This window comes from Aotus nancymaae, unplaced genomic scaffold (assembly GCF_030222135.1).
Source record: "Aotus nancymaae isolate 86718 unplaced genomic scaffold, 86718_ANA_hifiasm-v0.15.2.pri h1tg000064l_1, whole genome shotgun sequence".
NCBI classification, from domain to species: Eukaryota; Metazoa; Chordata; class Mammalia; order Primates; family Aotidae; genus Aotus; species Aotus nancymaae.
In genome coordinates this window covers 26,425,977-26,442,329 of record NW_026988479.1, presented here as the reverse complement: position 1 = coordinate 26,442,329, position 16,353 = coordinate 26,425,977, and the positions used below count along the sequence as shown (strand labels likewise).

General features: G+C 46.8%; 2 protein-coding genes across 6 annotated transcripts in view; one reads left to right on the top strand and one right to left on the bottom strand.

The window, feature by feature from the left end:
* SLC36A1 (solute carrier family 36 member 1) overlaps positions 1–16,353 on the bottom strand; it is a 124,318-nt gene that overhangs the window by 37,589 nt on the left and 70,376 nt on the right. The gene's annotated exons all lie outside the window — the stretch shown is intronic.
* FAT2 (FAT atypical cadherin 2) overlaps positions 1–16,353 on the top strand; it is an 89,484-nt gene that overhangs the window by 70,643 nt on the left and 2,488 nt on the right. For 3 of the 5 annotated variants that reach the window (XM_012471557.2, XM_012470155.3, XM_012469484.2), the window contains 5 exons: positions 420–1,230; positions 4,702–4,847; positions 10,216–10,657; positions 12,551–12,704; positions 15,394–15,851. In XM_012471557.2, the coding sequence (XP_012326980.2) occupies positions 420–1,230; positions 4,702–4,847; positions 10,216–10,657; positions 12,551–12,704; positions 15,394–15,851 (2,011 nt within the window). Of the gene's footprint in view, positions 1–419; positions 1,231–4,701; positions 4,848–10,215; positions 10,658–12,550; positions 12,705–15,393; positions 15,852–16,353 lie in introns of those variants that run through there. The other 2 variants (XM_012470883.2, XR_010338793.1) reach the window with 2 other exon arrangements.

Here is a 16,353-nt window from a genome sequence, read left to right as displayed (position 1 = left end):
GAGAATTTTCTTAGGCTGAGCAGGGTGCATGGTGCATCGGAATCGCTGAGATATCTGAGGGTGCACTTGAGGAGAGGGACTGAATGAGAAAGTTGATGAGGAAGTTAGCTGAAGTCTGTGGCTGGAGAGATTTAGGAAGAGGCTCAGAGAGCCTAAAGTCAGATAAGGAAACTGCATTGTTTTACTGCACGGTATAGTATGTAACTCCCTCCTTCATTCTTTACAAAACCTTCAGAAAATCTTTATCATATGTCAGTGCTTTTGGAGTTAGATTTTTTTTAAATGCGACGATGCACCGAGCCAGCCCTCAAGTTGGGTGTGGGGCAGAGAGACGTGGCTCCGCAAGGAGGCCCAGCCTCAGTCGGGCCCAAGAGCGCTGCAGTTCCGTTAGGGGACAGCAGTGTTTGTCTTGCCCACAGGCATCAGACAGTGGCATCCCTCCCCTCTCGTCTTCGACGTCTGTCCGTGTACATGTCACAGAGAAGAGCCACTACGCACCCTCCGCTCTCCCACTGGAGATCTTCATCACTGTCGGGGAGGAGGAGTTCCAGGGTGGCATGGTGGGTAAGATCCATGCCACAGACCGGGACCCCCAGGACACGCTGACCTACAGCCTGGCAGAAGAGGAGACCCTGGGCAGGTACTTCTCAGTGGGTGCGCCCGATGGCAAGATTATCGCCTCCCAGAGCCTGCCTCGTGGCCGCTACTCTTTCAACGTCACGGTCAGCGACGGGACCTTCACCACGACTGCTGGGGTCCACGTGTACGTGTGGCATGTGGGAAGGGAGGCTCTGCAGCAGGCCGTGTGGATGGGCTTCTACCAGCTCACCCCCGAGGAGCTGGTGAGTGACCACTGGCGGAACCTGCAGAGGTTCCTCAGCCACAAGCTGGACATCAAACGGGCTAACATTCACTTGGCCAGCCTTCAGCCTGCAGAGGCCGTGGCTGGTGTGGACGTGCTCCTGGTCTTTGAGGGGCATTCTGGAACCTTCTATGAGCTCCAGGAGCTGGCATCCATCATCATTCACTCAGCCAAGGAGATGGAGCATGCAGTGGGGGTTCAGATGCGGTCAGCTATGCCCGTGGTGCCCTGCCAGGGGCCAACCTGCCAGGGTCAAATCTGCCATGACACAGTGCACATGGACCCCAAGGTTGGGCCCACGTACAGCACCGCCAGGCTCAGCATCCTGACCCCGCGGCACCGCCTGCAGAGGAGCTGCTCCTGCAATGGTGAGCACAGCATCTTCCCAAGGGATGAGCAGCAGTGCTGGGCTCAGCCCGCCTGACTCTAAGCATGCAGATTCCACCGAGGTGCTGTGGGAGAGTTCAGGGAAGTTTCAATAAGACCAAAGGCCACCAATCACCATAAGACAGGTAGTGGCCTCACAAAATCTAGTTACGGAATAATACCCAATTCTCAGCTCCTTTTTGAGATTAAGAAAATAACAGTAAGAATACAATATGCAGTTTAACATCATGGCTAAGAGCACAGGCTGTGGCTTCAGACCTCATGGGTTAAAATCCAAACTCTACCACTTACTAACCAGGCGACTTTAAGAAAATTACTTCACCTCTCTGTGCCTTTGAGCTGGGCTGTTGTAGTAATTAAATCAGTATTATGTATCAAGTGCTTGCTTACAACAGTGCCTAATGTACAGAAAGGGCTCAATAAATGTGAGTTACTAATACTGCTACTATTATTACCATAGTCTGCTGGTTATAAGCTCAAGGTTTAGACTCAGACAGCTCAGGTTCAAACCCTAGCTCCATCAGTCACTAGCTGTGTAACCTTGGGTGTGATGTTAAAACCCTCTGAGCTTTTTAGTTTCCCATCTGTAAAATAGGGAAACAATAACATCCACCTCCTGGAGTTGGTTTTGGGGGTAAATTACATAATAGTTATGAAAGCACTTAACCCATGGCTGGCCCATCATAAGCCCCAGATCAATGGTCACTGTCATTCCCATGGTAGCAGTTGTTGCTAAAGGAGCCTCCTGTATGCCAGGCTCTGTGTAGGTGTCACCTAAACTAATGGGCCCCACAGCCCTAAAAGCAGGGTTGTCAATCTCATCTGCAGTTGATACTGAGATATGAGATTTAGTTTGCTTGAAACTGTACAGCTTCCAGTGAAGGCCTGGTTATTCAAACATCTGTGTGTCCCACTCTAAAGCCTGAACTCTTCATAAGCTCTTTAGGCACTCCATTTTCTAGCAAGACTCACTCAGCACCCCTGGCATTAAGACCAAGGGAGCAGCTCAGGAGCATTGGCTAAAGGAAAGTGACATGGCCTTCAGCTCACCAGCGCCCCCGCCTGGCCTGCCCTGCCCTGCCCTTTATGGGTCCAGCCGCCTGGCATTCTGGATATTCTTTCTCAGAAGATTTGTGGACTTTGTCCAGGGACCACTCGATTTAGGCTGGGAGGGCTTCTCTCTGTTGGGGAGGGGATTTCCTTCTATGTGTCTCTTGCCCCAGAGCCTGCTGCAGAGAAAGCCAAGATGGCTGAGGGGTCTCTCTTGGCCACCTGACATCAGATAGCAGGGGTTCCAAAATTCAAGATTTTGCAAAGTCTCCTGGAGAGTGTGATTTTAAAGAGACATGCTCGTGGGTGTCACCTCTAGAGGTTTTTATGTAGAAGGTCCTGAGTGAGTCCTAGAGGTGGCATTTAATTATGAAGTAGCAGGTACAAGGGCTTGCACTGAAGAAATACTAGATAAATTCGCTGATCACCAGAATCAGTTGGAAAGAGGTTTTTTATTTTATTTTTTAACATTTCAGTGAAATGTAAAACATACAGGAAACCAATTCATGTACCATAAGTACACACCTCAAACGATTTTTATAAAGCAAATATACCTGTGTAGCCAGCACCCAGATCAAGGAAAGAATATGACTATCTCAGAAGCCTCCTTTGTCACCCACCTTCCAGTTGTTACACCCATGATGGTAATATTTTTAAAATACATATATTTCCATGTGCTGCCCAGAACTACTGAATCAGACTCTGAGAGGATAACTTAGGATTCTGTGTCATAAAGACTCTCCAGCTGCTCCTGATCTCCAGCCAGGTGTGGGAATTTCTGATCTAGATCATCTTCAATATCACATACAATAAGTACCTACTACAATGAAATTGCCAGTGTCAGGGAATTTTGGACTTCTTTGGATTTTTTTTGAGACAGAATCTTGCTCTTCCCCTCAGGCTGGAGTAGCGTGATCTCAGCTCACTGCAACTTCTGCCTCCTAGGCTCAAGCGAGTCTCCTGCCTCAGCCTCCTGAGCAGCTGGAATTACAGGCAAGCACCACCACGCCTGGCTAATTTTTGTATTTTTAGTAGAGACAGGGTTTCACCATGTTGACCAGGCTGGTCTCAAACTCCTGACCTCAGGTGATCCGCCTGTCTAGGCCTTCCAAATTCTGGGATTACAGCTGTGAGCCACTGCATCCGGCTGGAATCTGTGGATGTTATAATCCCTTGTGCCTCATCCTGTCTGGTTCTTCCTTTCCACCTTTTGGCCTTTGTTCTCTGTCTTCAACAATTCTTCTTTGCTAGGTATCTGGAGGCTGGACCTCTCATCCTTGTCCCCTGACAACCGATAAGCTTATTCACACTGGGGTTTTGGGGATTTAATAGCTGGACTTACTTCTGGGGAGGGTGGATTTTTTAAGATCTGGGGAGGGCAGTGCTCCCCAAAGAGGGTTCAACAGAATGCTCTTCCCAAGGGTGGTCCACATAAGAGTGTCCCACAGTCAAAGAAGCTTAAGAAACTGAAGTTTACTCCATAATATGCAACTGTGCATTAGCCATTGCTAAGGCAGGATGGAGGATGCCAGACTTTACAGAAGTTTTGGCCATGCAGTCTATCACTGCCCACCTCTTTATCATAGCAGCATTTTATTGTTTACCTAAATGATTAGCTCCTGCTGATACAAGGAGATATCCTGAGGCAAAAACCTTTGTGGGTCTAAAATCACACATAAATGCAAAATTTACATTCCCAAGTGATGCCAGAAATAACACGGAAACTATGTAGGATAAAAACTTTAATTTTCACACACTTGATTCGCTATATTTCTGGCCTGATTTCTGCTTTCTTTAAAAAAATACTATTATTATTATTAGAGACAGGGTCTCCATCTGTCACCCACACTGGAATGCAGTGGCAAGATCATGGCTCACTGCAACCTTGACTTCCTAGCTCAAGTGATACTCCTACCTCAGCTGAGAGGATGTAATTCCAAGTAACTGGATTTATAGGTATGTGGCATCATGACTGGCTATTTTTATTTTTATTTTATTTTTTAGAGATGAGGTCTGGCTCTGTTGCCCAGGCTGGTCTTGAACTTCTGGATTCAGGTGATCCTCCCGCCACAACCTCCCAAACTGCCAGGATTATAGGCATGAGCCATCGCACCTGGATGACTTTTGCTTTCTTAATGGTTTAACATTCATATTCTTGACCCAGGCTGGGACCTAAGGCAGGGGTCCCTGCAGCCAGCAGAAGGTAGGGGGATCGCTCCTGTCTGGCTCTATTCGTGAGACTGGAAAGGTTCAACACAACTGGCACCCAGCCTAGTTTCTTCATGTATAAAATATGAGCAATGACTCTGTCTGCCACCCAAGGATTGAATAAGACAAAGTCAATCCAAGGGCTCAGTGGGGACCACTTCAAGTGGAAGTGACAGCTTTGGTTGCTTTCTCAGGTACAGCTGCAAGGTTCAGTGGTCAGAGCTACGTGTGGTACAGGCCCCCAGCGGCTCGGAACTGGCACATCAGTTTCTACCTGAAAACACTTCAGCCACAGGCCATTCTCCTATTCACCAATGAAACAGCATCCATCTCCCTGAAGGTAAGGCACTGCCAGCCTGAGAGATTTCATATGGGTGTCCCAGGCTGGGGAGGTAGGGGTGCAGCACGAGAAATGTCAGGAAGCCCACTTCTGGCAAAGAAATCCCTACACAGTTTTAAGGGATTCTGGGTGTGACTGTTGGGCCACATGACTGACCCATCCTGGATGGCCACAGCCACTCAACCTGGAGATATACGTCCAAGGACAACCACGAGTGGTGCTGCTTGTTCTGTGGGGTAAGATAGAAATGGAGATGGATGAGGTCACCTAGCCCTGGTGCCGTTACCACTTTTGCTGAGTAATAGGCCAGTGTTTCCCAGGGAGTGGGGGATGGCCTACCACTGTGGGTTCCCAAGATGACAAATCCATGAAGTCACATGGAATCACATGGAAGAAAAATAAATTTTCTTTGTAATAATCATTCAGTCCTTTGGATTTTGTCATGTAGAAGGTCACAGTCTGCCTATCTAATTTTAACACCTCTATCACATGTGCCAGTTAACCATTTCTTTTTCTTTTTTTTTGAGACAGAGTCTCTCTCTGTTGCCCAGGCTGGAGTACAGTGGTGTGATTTCAGCTCACTGCAACCTCTGCCTCCTGGGTTCAAGCAATTCTCCTGCCTCAGACTCCTGAGTAGTTGGGATTACAGGCACATGCCACCACGCCTGGCTATTTTTTGTATTTTTTTTAGTAGAGATGGGTTTTTGCTATGTTGACCAGGCTGGCCTCAAACTGACCTCAGGTTATCTGCCTGTCTCGGCATCCCAAAGTGCTGGGATTGCAGGCATGAACCACCACACCCGGCCCCAATCTACTATTGCAACAAAGAGAAAGCCAACTTTGGCCACTAGATTTTAATTCATTCAGTACAGATTTATTGAGCATCTACTATGTGACAGGCACTGTTCTAGGTGCTTGGGTCTCATCAGTGAAAAAGACAGAAATCTCTTTTAAAGCTTTCATTTTCTGGGGGAGAGACTGACAATAAACATAAACATAATAGCTCAGAAAATTACAGAATTTTTTCAAATTTGATAAGTGTTATAAGCAAAAGGGAAAAACTGGATAAAGGGCATCAGGGGGTGAGAAGAGTTGCAGATTGATTGATTGATTGATTGGTTGAGACAAAGTCTGTCCACTCTGTCACCCAGGCTGGAAGGCAGTGGCATGATCTCGGCTCACTGCAACCTCGGCCTCCTGGGTTCAGGTGATTCTTGTGTTTCAATCTCCAGAGTAGCTGGGATAGATGTGCACAACCATGCCCACTAATTTTTTTTGTTTTGTTTTGTTTTGTTTGTATTTTTAGTGGAGATGAGGTTTCTCCATGTTGGCCAGGCTAGTCTCGAGCTCCTGGCCTCATGTGATCTGCCCATCTTGGCCTCCCAAAGTGTTGGGATGACAGGCATGAAACATCACATCCAGCCAGAGTTACAATTTTACAATTTTAAATAAAGTGGCCAGGGAAGGTTTCATTGAGATAATAATTGAGCAATAATTTGGAGAGTGTGAGAAAGTTAGCTCTATGGACATCTGGAGGGAACAGCATTCTAGTTAGAGGAAATAGCAATGCAAAAGCTTTTTTGGCAGGAGAATGCTAAGCATGTTTATGCGATGGCTTGGAGATCTACCTGCTCCAGTGAAGTGAGTAAAGGGAACAGTAGGAGGAGGAGTTTGTCAGAGATGTAATGGGATGGGGCATATCTACAAAGGTCTTGTAGGACATTGTAAGAACTTTGGCTTTTATTCTGAACAAAATTGAGGCATTAGAAGATTTTGAGAAGATAATTGCAACGATCTGATATAAAGGGTCATCATGGCTTCTTTTTTGAGAATCAACTTTAGAGAAACAAAGATAGGAGCAGAGATACCCAGTCAGGAGGCCATTGTTATAATTTGGATGAAAGAGGATGGTGGTTTAGACCAGGATGATGATAAAGGAATTGGAAAGATGTCAGATTCTGCAAAGATTTTGAAGGCAAAGCCAACAGGATTTCCTTTAAGTGAAGGGTGGGAGAGAATGCAAGGAGTGAGATTTTGGCCTGGGATATCGGAAGAATGGAGTTTGTGCCAGCAGGCCTGGGGAAGGGTATGGGTGGATATAAGGTCTGGGAAGGGGAGATCAGGGTGAAGTTTTGGATGTGTAAGTTTCAGATGCCCGTTAGACCTCCGAGTGGATCTGGAAGGACAGGCCTAACGTTGTGAGGTGTCTAGGCTGGAGATGGGGATCTGGGAGTCTTCAGCGTATACATGGTACTGAAAGCCACGAGATGGGAGGAGACCACCAAGCAGTGCAGATGGAAAAGAGAGTAGGCCAAGGATTACTCCTTGAGACCCTCCAACATTAGCAGGTCTGAGGGAAGAGGGGGATTCAATAAAGGAGACTGAACATGAGTAAACCGGTGATGTTGTAGGAAACCCAGGGAGTATCGTATGTAGGAAGCCAAGTGAAGAACACGTATCAAGAAAGAAGGAGTGACCTGCTGGGTGATCTGCTGCTGAGAGGCCAGTAAGATGGGAAGTGATTTGGCAACACAGAAATCACTGAATCCCCTGACACCAGTGGTTTCCATTTATGGTAGGCTGGGGTGAAACTTTGCTGAAAGGAGAGAGCAAAGAAGGAAAATACGTGGCTGGAAAACTGAAGTGAAGACAATCTCTTTAAAAAAATAAAGATTATCATCTGTAAAGAAGGTATATTTTTGACAGTAAAGATGAGAGCAATAACAGCCTATTTCTATGCTGTGGAATGATTCAGTAATGAATGAACAAAGATGTAGGAAAGAGGATGGAGAATCAGTAGAGCCTTGAGGAGGTGAGGGGGTGGAATCTAGTGAATAAATGGAGAGATTGGATTTAGCTAAGGTGGATAGATGTGATGGTGAAAGTGCCTGCCCATTCCCGTAGGATGTGAGATGATCAGCTGAGAGTGGGGATGGGGAGGGAGGCATTAGGGGTCTCAGGAGACAGACCTAGTGAAAACAGTCATCTGGAAGAGTAGATGGTCTCAGGAAGGGAGTGTGATTGCTGGGCAGCATTAAAGGTTCATTTGAGACCCATGGTCATGAAATTAAAGAGATACTCATGAGCAAGGCTGCATGTGTTTCTCCAGGCATGTTCTGCTCCATATCTGTATAGAGCAGGTGGAGAGTCAGATTTTTCCATAGTTGTGGGTTTACCAAGTGAGTTCTGTGAAGTAAGAAAGAGACAGACAGGTCAAGAGTATGTGCATGCCTGTAATCCCAGCACTTTGGGAGGCTGAGGCGGGTGGATCATCTAAGGTCAAGAGTTCGAGACCACACTGACCAACATGGTGAAACGCTGTCTCTACTAAATATACAAAAATTAGCTGGGCCTGGTGGTGTGCACCTGTAATCCCAGCTACTCAGGAGGCTGAGGCAGAAGAATCACTTGAACTCGGGAGATAGAAGTTGCACTGAGCCTATATTGCACCACCGCACTCCAGCCTGGGTGACAGAGGGAGACTCTGTCTCAAATAAAAAATAAATAAATAAAAAGGAGAAGTGAAGGAAGTAGTTAAGATGATTGACTATGGAACTTAAGCTGGATAAGGAGAGGAACAAGGACATTACAGAGGTGGGAGACAGTGAAAAGATGGTGGGATCAACAGATTTCTGGTCCCAGACAGATAAAAAGACATTATTTAATTGCAATGTTTTACTTGAGTTGCATTCATTTTTGTTATCCCCCTTTTTAAATGACAAGTGTGCTGGTTTTCTATTTACCCTAATAGTATTGTCTCCTTTTAAAGTAAATAAAGGTATAGGTAGTATTCAACCAGGGCAAAAATCTGAGAGGTGGTGTACAGATGGCCAATGTGTAGGAAACACTGGGTTAGATCTTCAAATTTCAACAGAGAAAACTCTATCTGGCCCAAAGTCACCAGAAAAGTATTTGGCCACAGGCAGTCCTACCTCTTGGGAATGAAGTGAATTAAAATGTTTCAACCCAGTGGTTCTCAGATATTTTTACTTCAGGACTTTTTATACTCTTGAAAATTATTAAGGATTCCAGGGAAGTTTTGTTTATGTGGATTATAACTATCAGCATTTTCAGTATTGGAAATTAAAACTGAGACATTGAAAAATATTTATTAATTTATTTGGAAATAATAAGAAACTCACATGTTAACATAAATACAATAATTAATTAATTAATTGATTGATTTTTTTCTTTCAATTTTTAGTTTAGGTTCGGGGGTCCATATGCAGGTTTGTTATATGAGTAACTGATGTGTCATGGGGGATTGGTGTACAGATTATTTCATCACCCAGGGAATAAGCATAGTACCTGATAGGTAATTTTTTGATCCTTACCTTCCTCCTACCATCTACCCTCAAGTAGGCCCTGTTGCCCATTGTTCCCTTCTTTGTGTCCATGTGTACTCAGTGTTTAGCTCACACTTGTAAGTGAGAACATGCAGTTTTTGGTTTTCTGTTCCCGTGTTAGTTTGCTTAGGATAATGGCTGCCAGCTCCACCTACGTTGCTTCAAAGGACATAATCTCATTCCTTTTTATGACTGTATAGTAGTCCACGGTGTATCTGTACCATATTTTCTTCATCCAGCCCACTATTGTTGAGCATTTAGGTTGATTCCATGTCTTTGATATTGTGAAAAGTGCTGCAATCAATATATGAGTGCATGCCTTTAATTACCACATTTTTATGAAAAATTATTACTTTCCAAAATAAAAGGGAAGAGTGGCATTGTTTGACATTTTTGCAAGCCTCTCTTTTGTCTGGCTTAACAGAAGATCGCTGGCTTCTCATATTTACTTCTGCATTCATCAGTTGTGACGACGTGTCTGTAAAACTCTGTTGTATACTTGTGAGAAAACAAAGATAAAAAAGGCAAATCAACTCTTAGGATTACTGTAAAAATACTTTGCCCTTGTGGCTCCCCTGATAAGGTCTTGGAGACCTATTTTGAGTACTGCTAAGCTGTTGAATAAGGAAGTGTGAATGGGAGGGAGGTTTTTCAAATCCCTGAAGACCAACATTCACAAGTGTGGAACTCTGGAAAGACCTGTGAAGAAGCATTCAAAATACAGGGTCTTGATTAGCAAAGTATCTCTGGGCTTCAGTTGCCTCATCTGTGAATGGAGATGTCACCCCCACCCAGACCATCCCATGGGGTGTGGTGAGAGCAAAGGAGAGACCATCAACACAAAAGCACTTTGAGGGCTTTTATGCTCTGCAAATGCCGTGTCTAAAACAGCCTTGAAAATCACCAAACGCCACCCCTCCTACCCATGAAAATACGAACAACATTCTTTGAACTGGCAGCCTGTTAGCAGGTTTACAAGGGCTCCTTGGCTTTGCTGATGGCTGTTTGGGTTTTCTTTGCAGCTGGCCAGTGGAGTGCTCCAGCTGGAATACCACTGCCTGGGTGGTTTCTATGGAAACCTTTCCTCCCAGCACCATGTGAATGACCATGAGTGGCACTCCATCCTGGTGGAGGAGATGGACACTTCCATTCGCCTGATGGTTGACAGCATGGGCAACACCTCCCTTGTGGTCCCAGAGAACTGCCGTGGCCTGAGGCCCGAAAGACACCTCTTGCTGGGCGGCCTCGTCCTGTCGCATTCTTCCTTTAATGTCTCCCAGGGCTTTGAAGGCTGCCTGGATGCTGTCGTGGTCAATGAAGAGGCTCTAGAACTGCTGGTCCCCGACAAGACGGTGGCAGGCTTGCTGGAGACACAAGCCCTCACCCAGTGCTGCCCCCAAAGCAACTACTGCAGCCAGAACCCGTGCCTCAATGGTGGGAAGTGCTCATGGACCCATGGGGCAGGTGAGGGCTGGGGTGCCAGGCTGACACCAGGGTTTATCGCAGAAGGCTCTTCAGGTGGGAAAAATGTGTCAGGGTGGAGATCTCAGAGCTTCCTCGTTCCAAATTTCTCACTCTTCCCCTCACTACCTTGTGAGTAACAGGTTGGAATCTGCTAGATCTAGACTAGGGAAGCCAGGAGTATCCCTTCCCCTCAATGAAAACTATCTTTCTACTTTTGAGGGGACAAGGGAGGATATGAATGGGGACCTCAGGGACAGACGGCTGAGTTAATCACACACATTAGTGTCATCATTGGTCCATGCACAGTCTCTTTTTCATTTTCCTCTGACCTATATTCCACTCCCTTCCCCTTCCCCAACACTAGAGGCAGACATGTAAAGGTTTTGAATGAGTTCTTGCAAAACACATGTTGTTTTTCATATGCTTGAATTTCCAATTTATGTAAGTGGTATATATTGTTTACACTTTCTCTCAGCACCGTATTTTTAAGGTCCGTCAATGCTGCCATGAGCAATTTTCATTAACTGCTTCTACCTGGCTCAATACTCCATCGTGTGCCTGCACTCACATTTTCCCTCTCCACCCTCCCAGTCCAAACACCCATCCCCATCATCAGTGCTGCAGTGAGCATTCTCCTGTGTGTCCCCTTGTCAACCTGTGTGAGAATTTCCTACACACACGCCCCATACCCAGGGGTGGAAGTCACATGCTCAAAGTATGCAAATAATTATTTTGATTAAATGGAGCTACATTGCTCTCAGCATGGCCACAGCTATCTATACATCACATGCAGAGTGAGAGGTTCCTATGTACCCACATGCCTGTCAACACTTCGCATTATCCTACTTCCTGATTTTTGTCTGGCTAATCATATGTTATTTCTACCTGCAAAATACCCAAGGAGTTCATCACTGCTCTCCTGCCCCACTGCCATCCCTCTGACCCAAGCCCCCATCACCTCTCACTGTGGCACCAGCCACCCCCCTGTTCTCTGGCTTCTCTCCCTGACTTCCACCTTCCAGCAGGAGCCAGAGTGATCTTTGCCCAGCACAGATCTGTGCATGGCACTCTCCTGCTAAGAACTGCCCAGTGGCCCCTGTGCTGTTAGGATACAGTCCCAATCCCTGCATGTGGCTCCTGCACTTCGCAGGCTGTGACTCTTACTCTCCCTGTCCCTCACTGGTCTGGCTCACCCTGGTGTGATTTCAGTTCCTTGACCATGCCACATTCTTCCCTAGCCTTTGTACACACTCTTCTCTTCCGCCTGAAACATCTCTTTGCTCTCTATCTTCTTGCCTGGCTAATTTCTACTCATCCTTCAGATCTCAAATGAAATATCTCCCAGGTCCCTAGAGCAAGCTAGCTTCATTCTCCACCTCTCCCAGCATTTCCCTTCAATAAAACTAATTTTATTATAATTACTGAGATATTGATATTATAGCTAGCTGCTTTACCATTTACTGGCTGTGTGACCTTGAACAAATCCCATCCACTCTCTGTGCCTCCTTTCCTCATTTGCCATCCCTTTGTACCTGTCCCCTGATGAGGATAGTGACAGCGATCTCAGGTCATTGTGAGGATCAAATGAGCCAACACAGGAAGATCCTTGGAACAGTGATCAGCACTAAGCTCGTGTCTATAATTATTATCCTGTTTATTACTATGCTTTAGGTGACTGTTTTCTCTGCTGGGCTGTAACCTGTTTGAGGGCAGGGACCAAGTGCTCTTGTTCAGCAGGGCACCAATGCCCAGTACGGTGTTGGGCACAGAGGGGAACAACCAAATAAATAAATAGTAATTGAATGGCTGTGTGAATACGCAAGTCTGCCAAGGCCAGGTCTCCTTTAACTGCTAGGCCAGTGCGCCCTCTCACCTCCCTACTCTTTCTCCAAGGCTATGTCTGCAAGTGTCCACCGCCGTTCTCTGGGAAGCACTGTGAACAAGGAAGGGAGAACTGTACTTTTGCACCCTGCCTGGAAGGTGGCACTTGCATCCTCTCCCCCAAAGGAGCTTCCTGTAACTGCCCTCATCCTTACACCGGAGACAGGTAATCCCAGGGGAGGCCACCTGCCATGGGCTCCTCACCGTGGGTTTGGCACCATTAGGGAATGAGCTCTGTGCTCTGACCTTTAGAAAGTCTAGTGGGAGGCCAGGGGAGAGTGCTGCAGGGACCTGGCTTCCAGGCCTTTCCCATGTGCTAGGGCAGTGGTCCCCAGCCTTTTTGGCACCAGGGACCAGTTTCATGGAAGACCTTGTTTCCACTGGCCAGGCAGGAGAAGGGGAAGATGGTTTCAGGATGATTCAAGCACATGACATGCATTGCGCATTTTATTTTTATCATTATTACACTGTAATATACAATGAAGTAATTACACAGCTCACCATCGTGTAGAATCAGTGGGAGCCTGAGCTTGTTTTCCTGCAACTAGACAGTCCCATCTGGAGGTGATGGGAGACACTGATGGATCATCAGGCGTTAGATCATTGTAAGGAGCATGCAAGCTAGATCCGTCACATGCACTATTCATGCTTCAGTGGGAATCTAATGCCCTCACTGATCTGACAGAAGGCAGAGCTCAGGTGGTAATGCTGGCTCACCCATTGCTCACTTCCTGCCGTGCAGCCCTGTTCCTAACAGGCCACGAACTAGTATGGGTCCGTGACCCAGGGGTTGGGGACTCTTGTGTTGGGGCATCTCCCTCCAACCACCTGTATCAGAACACTTCTGGACGAAGAAGCTGCTTGCTAGAGATTTCTCCAGCCCTATTCTGCCAGATTCACCTAATCTGCCTCAGATTCACCAGTTTGGGCTTAGGAATCTGCACATTTAGCCAGCTCCTCAGGTAGTTCTGATCCTTGCTGCAGTCTGAAAATGACTGAAGTGAACTTCTCAGTGGCCTGGGGAAAATGGTTCCACTTGGGCAGGCACTACTGTGCCTGGACCCCCACTGCAAGCTGTCTATGCCTCATACTACGTGGGGCTGTGGCAGTGCAAGGGAAACAGAATCACTCTTAGAATCCTAGAGGAAAAGAGACTTTAACTGTTATCTGGTTTTATGACTCCCAAACTTGGGAGCCTTTAAAGAATCACGGAAGAGACATGAAAAATATAGATTCATAGACCCAACCTAGACCAACTGAATCAGAATCTCTAAGAATGGGCCTAGATTCTACTTTTAATAAGCCCGCAATGGATCCCTTTGCTCTTAGCCTGTGTGTAAGAGCCAGTGATGTAGTTCACCCACTCATTTTACAGCTGGAGAAACTGAGGCCCAAGCAGGGAGAGGGCTTTCCCATGATTACCCTGTGTATGTTGATTACCCCAGTTCTTTTTCTTTTCTTTCTTTCTTTTTTGAGACGGAGTTTTGCTCGGTTGACCAGGCTGGAATGCAATGGTGCAATCTCAACTCACTGCAACCTCCACCTCCGGGATTACAGGCATGAGCCACCACACCTGGCTAATTTTTGTATTTTTAGTAGAGATGGGGTTTCCCCATGTTGACTAGGCTGGTCTCAAATTCCTGACCTCAAGTGATCTGGCTGACTCAGCCTCCCAAAGTGCTGAGATTAACAGGCATGAGCCACCATGCCTGGTTGACACCAGTCCTTTTACTCAGCAACTGGTGTGTCCTGCCCCATTTCCTGCCCTGGTTTGCAGTAGGGAATGCTAGTCATTCACGAGATGTGTTGGGAGAACATTTCACAGCTGAAAGTGGTGTCTGTATTTTAAAAGAGGACCTTGGGGGAAGACACCATTTAACCCAAAATAACAAACAACTGGTAGGGAAATTTCAGGCATTGAGAAATGTTTTGGACTCAGATGGGATGGGGTAAACTTTCCCAATATCCCTCAAAAGTGGATAAAGCTGGCCACAGAAGTTTCCCTGGAGCTTTACACCATGGAATGCCAAGCTAGAGGGGCCGGGCATGGTGACTCACGCCTGTAATCCCAGCACTTTGGGAGGCTGAGGTGGGGGCATCACCTGAAGTCAGGAGGTCAAGAACAGCCTGGCCAACACGGTAAAACCCTGTCTCTACTGAAAATACAAAAATTAGCAGGGCATGATGGCAGCCGCTTGTAATCTCAGCTACTTGGGAGGCTGAGGCAGGAGGATTGCTTGAACCTGGGAGGCGGAGGTTGCAGTGAGCCTAGATCATGCCATTGCACTCCAGCCTGGCAGACAAGAGTGAGACTGAGTCTTTAAAAAAAAAAAAAAAAAAAAAAAAAAAAAAAGGAATGCCAAGCTAGAGGTACCCTGAGAGATCACATGCTTTCTCTGAGCAAGTTGCCCATTGTAAGGTAGCTGATCTGTGCGTTGTAAGGTAGCTATCTGTTGGCTCCTGGTAAAGTACAGCAGGGAACACGGGTGCCTGGCTACTATTACTGGGCAATGCTGACTTGTATCTGAAACCCTGACATCATTGCTAGAGGGCAGCTGGTATGTCAATGTCTCTACTGCAGTGATATGGGTGGAAATCTGACCTCATGACAGAGTGTATCCACTGCATAGATCTTATTGCTGGAAAAATAACTGACATTCCCTGAGCCCAGATCCTAATGGTCACAAATGAAGATGTAGCTGGACCCATAGTTTACTGGTTTACATAGTTTACATAGTTTACCAAGACAGTAGGTTTTGTGAGAAGCAGTCTCTATACCATAGATCTCTGGAAGAGGGGACATGGAAAGGGCAATTTCCTGACTCGGCCCCCTGACTACTTCTCCGTCTCTGCAGGTGCGAAATGGAGGCAAGGGGTTGCTCGGAAGGACACTGCCTAGTCACTCCCGAGATCAAAAGGGGGGACTGGGGGCAGCAGGAGTTACTGATCATCGTAGTGACCATAGTGTTCATTATCATAAGCACTGTCGGGCTTCTCTACTACTGCCGCCGTTGCAAGTCTCACAAGCCTGTGGCCATGGAGGACCCAGACCTCCTGGCCAGGAGTGTTGGTGTTGACACCCAAGCCATGCCTGCCATTGAGCTCAACCCATTGAGTGCCAGCTCCTGCAACAACCTGAACCAACCAGAGCCCAGCAAGACCTCAGTTCCAAATGAGCTCGTCACATTTGCACCCAACTCCAAGCAACGACCAGTGGTCTGCAGTGTTCCCCCCAGACTCCCGCCAGCTGCTGTCCCTTCCCACTCTGACAATGAGCCCGTCATCAAGAGAACCTGGTCCGGTGAGGAGATGGGTCAGTATAGCCATAGGCGCTTAGCCTCTGGGATTGATGGAAGTGGGTGGTGGTCCTAAACACTCCATTATCTGAGGCACAGGCGTTTTTAGCCACCACTCATCCAACCCCTTGGGATGGGACATGATGAGATATGTTCAAGGTTACAGCGCACTGATGCTGGAGCAGAAGCCAGGTTTCTGTGACTCATTCTATTGCACTCCTCCACATTCCAAGTCACTCCATGGGACTGAAGTTCGTGATAGAAATCTGTAGAACTCGCATACGGTTGGATAAAATCCCAGGAGTGAGAAGGGGGCTTCTGCACATTTGTGCTTTTCTGGGAAGGGAAAGGAGAAGCAGTGGTCCAGGCTTCCGGTTGCCCAATCTGGAAGTGCAGCAGCCTCGGGCCAGACCTGGCTGACGAAGAGGAGGAATCTCACCTTCCTCTCATCTTTGACTCAAAAGGAGGTGCATTAGTAAAGCACTTTATGTTTTGGCATAATCATCAGCAGTTACGATA